The sequence below is a fragment of the Phytophthora sojae genome, assembly GCF_000149755.1.
Source record: "Phytophthora sojae unplaced genomic scaffold PHYSOscaffold_5, whole genome shotgun sequence".
Taxonomy (NCBI): domain Eukaryota; phylum Oomycota; class Peronosporomycetes; order Peronosporales; family Peronosporaceae; genus Phytophthora; species Phytophthora sojae.
In genome coordinates, this window is record NW_009258119.1 from 5601676 (window position 1) to 5606895 (window position 5220).

The window sequence follows — 5220 nt, forward strand, 5'->3', positions numbered from 1 at the left end:
CGACGACACTGCTGCGGTGCGACTCGATGGCATTGTCTTGGGGCTCGGTCTAGTAACGTAGTGGAGCGGTAGTACCTCCCGCGTCGTCGGAGCTCACCAGGCCACCGGAGAGAGTGGATGAAGCGCCCCGAATGGCCGTCCTGGCAGTAGGAGGGTCGTCGGGCGGACAGAGTCGTTGTGCCGTCCAAGTCGCTCCGGCGCGAGCCAAAGAGGCGGAACACGCAGCGGACGAGCTCACGGTCGAGTTGTGGAGGCTGAGCGCGCCGTGCGCGAGGCGGCATGTGTGGAAAGAGCGTGCGATCGGTTTGGGCCGTGCGGAGGCATGCACGCGAGTTTTGGTGTGCGGATTGTGCGTAACGGAGGCGCGATGGGTGGTTGACGATTGCGGTACGGCGGAGAGTGCGTGGTAGCGTGTGGTGCGTCCGTAAAGTGGATTTTGTTGACGGGTGGGAGATGAGTGAAGTATCCGGGGATGTAGCTCAAATGGTAGAGCGCTCGCTTAGCATGCGAGAGGTACAGGGATCGATACCCTGCTTCTCCAGGCGTGTGTAGTATAGTGGTCAGTACCTCACCTTGTGGCGGTGAAATCCCTGGTTCGAATCCGGGCACGCGCACTCTTATGCTCATTATGCTGCTTTTACGTGCGCGTTATGGACGCTGCGCCGCCCCTAGCCGTCGCCATGCACACCCGCCACGCTCTCGGTCCCCAATTACCGCTTTTTGTCGCCTTTCAGCCTACCGGCGTGAGCGGTCCCGGCCGCTCTCCTTTTATCGCCCTCACGACGACACTGCTGCGGTGCGACTCGATGGCATTGTCTTGTGGCTCGGTCTAGTAACGTAGTGGAGCTGTAGTACCTCCCGCGTCGTCGGAGCTCACCAGGCCACCGGAGAGAGTGGATGAAGCGCCCCGAATGGCCGTCCTGGCAGTAGGAGGGTCGTCGGGCGGAGCCGTCCAAGTCGCTCCGGCGCGAGCCAAAGAGGCGGAACACGCAGCGGACGAGCTCACGGTCGAGTTGTGGAGGCTGAGCGCGCCGTGCGCGAGGCGGCATGTGTGGAAAGAGCGTGCGATCGGTTTGGGCCGTGCGGAGGCATGCACGCGAGTTTTGGTGTGCGGATTGTGCGTAACGGAGGCGCGATGGGTGGTTGACGATTGCGGTACGGCGGAGAGTGCGTGGTAGCGTGTGGTGCGTCCGTAAAGTGGATTTTGTTGACGGGTGGGAGACGAGTAAAGTATCCGGGGATGTAGCTCAAATGGTAGAGCGCTCGCTTAGCATGCGAGAGGTACAGGGATCGATACCCTGCTTCTCCAGGCGTGTGTAGTATAGTGGTCAGTACCTCACCTTGTGGCGGTGAAATCCCTGGTTCGAATCCGGGCACGCGCACTCTTATGCTCATTATGCTGCTTTTACGTGCGCGTTATGGACGCTGCGCCGCCCCTAGCCGTCGCCATGCACACCCGCCACGCTCTCGGTCCCCAATTACCGCTTTTTGTCGCCTTTCAGCCTACCGGCGTGAGCGGTCCCGGCCGCTCTCCTTTTATCGCCCTCACGACGACACTGCTGCGGTGCGACTCGATGGCATTGTCTTGTGGCTCGGTCTAGTAACGTAGTGGAGCTGTAGTACCTCCCGCGTCGTCGGAGCTCACCAGGCCACCGGAGAGAGTGGATGAAGCGCCCCGAATGGCCGTCCTGGCAGTAGGAGGGTCGTCGGGCGGAGCCGTCCAAGTCGCTCCGGCGCGAGCCAAAGAGGCGGAACACGCAGCGGACGAGCTCACGGTCGAGTTGTGGAGGCTGAGCGCGCCGTGCGCGAGGCGGCATGTGTGGAAAGAGCGTGCGATCGGTTTGGGCCGTGCGGAGGCATGCACGCGAGTTTTGGTGTGCGGATTGTGCGTAACGGAGGCGCGATGGGTGGTTGACGATTGCGGTACGGCGGAGAGTGCGTGGTAGCGTGTGGTGCGTCCGTAAAGTGGATTTTGTTGACGGGTGGGAGATGAGTGAAGTATCCGGGGATGTAGCTCAAATGGTAGAGCGCTCGCTTAGCATGCGAGAGGTATAGGGATCGATACCCTGCTTCTCCAGGCGTGTGTAGTATAGTGGTCAGTACCTCACCTTGTGGCGGTGAAATCCCTGGTTCGAATCCGGGCACGCGCACTCTTATGCTCATTATGCTGCTTTTACGTGCGCGTTATGGACGCTGCGCCGCCCCTAGCCGTCGCCATGCACACCCGCCACGCTCTCGGTCCCCAATTACCGCTTTTTGTCGCCTTTCAGCCTACCGGCGTGAGCGGTCCCGGCCGCTCTCCTTTTATCGCCCTCACGACGACACTGCTGCGGTGCGACTCGATGGCATTGTCTTGTGGCTCGGTCTAGTAACGTAGTGGAGCTGTAGTACCTCCCGCGTCGTCGGAGCTCACCAGGCCACCGGAGAGAGTGGATGAAGCGCCCCGAATGGCCGTCCTGGCAGTAGGAGGGTCGTCGGGCGGACAGTCGTTGTGCCGTCCAAGTCGCTCCGGCGCGAGCCAAAGAGGCGGAACACGCAGCGGACGAGCTCACGGTCGGGTTGTGGAGGCTGAGCGCGCCGTGCGCGAGGCGGCATGTGTGGAAAGAGCGTGCGATCGGTTTGGGCCGTGCGGAGGCATGTACGCGAGTTTTGGTGTGCGGATTGTGCGTAACGGAGGCGCGATGGGTGGTTGACGATTGCGGTACGGCGGAGAGTGCGTGGTAGCGTGTGGTGCGTCCGTAAAGTGGATTTTGTTGACGGGTGGGAGACGAGTAAAGTATCCGGGGATGTAGCTCAAATGGTAGAGCGCTCGCTTAGCATGCGAGAGGTACAGGGATCGATACCCTGCTTCTCCAAGCGTGTGTAGTATAGTGGTCAGTACCTCACCTTGTGGCGGTGAAATCCCTGGTTCGAATCCGGGCACGCGCACTCTTATGCTCATTATGCTGCTTTTACGTGCGCGTTATGGACGCTGCGCCGCCCCTAGCCGTCGCCATGCACACCCGCCACGCTCTCGGTCCCCAATTACCGCTTTTTGTCGCCTTTCAGCCTACCGGCGTGAGCGGTCCCGGCCGCTCTCCTCTTGTCGCCCTCACGACGACACTGCTGCGGTGCGACTCGATGGCATTGTCTTGTGGCTCGGTCTAGTAACGTAGTGGAGCTGTAGTACCTCCCGCGTCGTCGGAGCTCACCAGGCCACCGGAGAGAGTGGATGAAGCGCCCCGAATGGCCGTCCTGGCAGTAGGAGGGTCGTCGGGCGGACAGTCGTTGTGCCGTCCAAGTCGCTCCGGCGCGAGCCAAAGAGGCGGAACACGCAGCGGACGAGCTCACGGTCGGGTTGTGGAGGCTGAGCGCGCCGTGCGCGAGGCGGCATGTGTGGAAAGAGCGTGCGATCGGTTTGGGCCGTGCGGAGGCATGTACGCGAGTTTTGGTGTGCGGATTGTGCGTAACGGAGGCGCGATGGGTGGTTGACGATTGCGGTACGGCGGAGAGTGCGTGGTAGCGTGTGGTGCGTCCGTAAAGTGGATTTTGTTGACGGGTGGGAGACGAGTAAAGTATCCGGGGATGTAGCTCAAATGGTAGAGCGCTCGCTTAGCATGCGAGAGGTATAGGGATCGATACCCTGCTTCTCCAGGCGTGTGTAGTATAGTGGTCAGTACCTCACCTTGTGGCGGTGAAATCCCTGGTTCGAATCCGGGCACGCGCACTCTTATGCTCATTATGCTGCTTTTACGTGCGCGTTATGGACGCTGCGCCGCCCCTAGCCGTCGCCATGCACACCCGCCACGCTCTCGGTCCCCAATTACCGCTTTTTGTCGCCTTTCAGCCTACCGGCGTGAGTGGTCCCGGCCGCTCTCCTCTTGTCGCCCTCACGACGACACTGCTGCGGTGCGACTCGATGGCATTGTCTTGTGGCTCGGTCTAGTAACGTAGTGGAGCTGTAGTACCTCCCGCGTCGTTGGAGCTCACCAGGCCACCGGAGAGAGTGGATGAAGCGCCCCGAATGGCCGTCCTGGCAGTAGGAGGGTCGTCGGGCGGACAGAGTCGTTGTGCCGTCCAAGTCGCTCCGGCGCGAGCCAAAGAGGCGGAACACGCAGCGGACGAGCTCACGGTCGGGTTGTGGAGGCTGAGCGCGCCGTGCGCGAGGCGGCATGTGTGGAAAGAGCGTGCGATCGGTTTGGGCCGTGCGGAGGCATGTACGCGAGTTTTGGTGTGCGGATTGTGCGTAACGGAGGCGCGATGGGTGGTTGACGATTGCGGTACGGCGGAGAGTGCGTGGTAGCGTGTGGTGCGTCCGTAAAGTGGATTTTGTTGACGGGTGGGAGATGAGTGAAGTATCCGGGGATGTAGCTCAAATGGTAGAGCGCTCGCTTAGCATGCGAGAGGTACAGGGATCGACACCCTGCTTCTCCAGGCGTGTGTAGTATAGTGGTCAGTACCTCACCTTGTGGCGGTGAAATCCCTGGTTCGAATCCGGGCACGCGCACTCTTATGCTCATTATGCTGCTTTTACGTGCGCGTTATGGACGCTGCGCCGCCCCTAGCCGTCGCCATGCACACCCGCCACGCTCTCGGTCCCCAATTACCGCTTTTTGTCGCCTTTCAGCCTACCGGCGTGAGCGGTCCCGGCCGCTCTCCTCTTGTCGCCCTCACGACGACACTGCTGCGGTGCGACTCGATGGCATTGTCTTGTGGCTCGGTCTAGTAACGTAGTGGAGCTGTAGTACCTCCCGCGTCGTCGGAGCTCACCAGGCCACCGGAGAGAGTGGATGAAGCGCCCCGAATGGCCGTCCTGGCAGTAGGAGGGTCGTCGGGCGGACAGTCGTTGTGCCGTCCAAGTCGCTCCGGCGCGAGCCAAAGAGGCGGAACACGCAGCGGACGAGCTCACGGTCGGGTTGTGGAGGCTGAGCGCGCCGTGCGCGAGGCGGCATGTGTGGAAAGAGCGTGCGATCGGTTTGGGCCGTGCGGAGGCATGTACGCGAGTTTTGGTGTGCGGATTGTGCGTAACGGAGGCGCGATGGGTGGTTGACGATTGCGGTACGGCGGAGAGTGCGTGGTAGCGTGTGGTGCGTCCGTAAAGTGGATTTTGTTGACGGGTGGGAGACGAGTAAAGTATCCGGGGATGTAGCTCAAATGGTAGAGCGCTCGCTTAGCATGCGAGAGGTACAGGGATCGACACCCTGCTTCTCCAAGCGTGTGTAGTATAGTGGTCGGGGATCC

General features: G+C 61.3%; 1 protein-coding gene and 13 non-coding genes across 14 annotated transcripts; 13 read left to right on the forward strand and 1 right to left on the reverse strand.

Moving 5' to 3' along the window:
* Positions 1 to 468: 468 nt before the first annotated feature.
* Positions 469 to 541, forward strand: PHYSODRAFT_t896. The gene has a single exon. It is a non-coding gene; the product is annotated as a tRNA-Ala (tRNA).
* Position 542: 1 nt separating this feature from the next.
* PHYSODRAFT_t897 lies at positions 543 to 614 on the forward strand. Its single transcript has one exon. It is a non-coding gene; the product is annotated as a tRNA-His (tRNA).
* Positions 615 to 1236: 622 nt separating this feature from the next.
* Positions 1237 to 1309, forward strand: PHYSODRAFT_t898. Its single transcript has one exon. It is a non-coding gene; the product is annotated as a tRNA-Ala (tRNA).
* Position 1310: 1 nt separating this feature from the next.
* PHYSODRAFT_t899 lies at positions 1311 to 1382 on the forward strand. The gene has a single exon. It is a non-coding gene; the product is annotated as a tRNA-His (tRNA).
* A 622-nt stretch (positions 1383 to 2004) lies between these two features.
* On the forward strand, positions 2005 to 2077 carry PHYSODRAFT_t900. The gene has a single exon. It is a non-coding gene; the product is annotated as a tRNA-Ala (tRNA).
* A 1-nt stretch (position 2078) lies between these two features.
* PHYSODRAFT_t901 lies at positions 2079 to 2150 on the forward strand. Its single transcript has one exon. It is a non-coding gene; the product is annotated as a tRNA-His (tRNA).
* A 632-nt stretch (positions 2151 to 2782) lies between these two features.
* On the forward strand, positions 2783 to 2855 carry PHYSODRAFT_t902. The gene has a single exon. It is a non-coding gene; the product is annotated as a tRNA-Ala (tRNA).
* Position 2856: 1 nt separating this feature from the next.
* PHYSODRAFT_t903 lies at positions 2857 to 2928 on the forward strand. Its single transcript has one exon. It is a non-coding gene; the product is annotated as a tRNA-His (tRNA).
* Positions 2929 to 3560: 632 nt separating this feature from the next.
* On the forward strand, positions 3561 to 3633 carry PHYSODRAFT_t904. The gene has a single exon. It is a non-coding gene; the product is annotated as a tRNA-Ala (tRNA).
* Position 3634: 1 nt separating this feature from the next.
* Positions 3635 to 3706, forward strand: PHYSODRAFT_t905. Its single transcript has one exon. It is a non-coding gene; the product is annotated as a tRNA-His (tRNA).
* A 96-nt stretch (positions 3707 to 3802) lies between these two features.
* PHYSODRAFT_334318 (hypothetical protein) lies at positions 3803 to 4153 on the reverse strand (the record flags this gene model as incomplete). Its single annotated transcript, XM_009531581.1, has 1 exon — positions 3803 to 4153. One exon carries the CDS (start codon positions 4151 to 4153, stop codon positions 3803 to 3805), a length of 351 nt encoding a protein of 116 aa, XP_009529876.1.
* Positions 4154 to 4340: 187 nt separating this feature from the next.
* On the forward strand, positions 4341 to 4413 carry PHYSODRAFT_t906. Its single transcript has one exon. It is a non-coding gene; the product is annotated as a tRNA-Ala (tRNA).
* A 1-nt stretch (position 4414) lies between these two features.
* Positions 4415 to 4486, forward strand: PHYSODRAFT_t907. The gene has a single exon. It is a non-coding gene; the product is annotated as a tRNA-His (tRNA).
* Positions 4487 to 5118: 632 nt separating this feature from the next.
* On the forward strand, positions 5119 to 5191 carry PHYSODRAFT_t908. Its single transcript has one exon. It is a non-coding gene; the product is annotated as a tRNA-Ala (tRNA).
* The last annotated feature ends 29 nt before the right edge of the window (positions 5192 to 5220 follow it).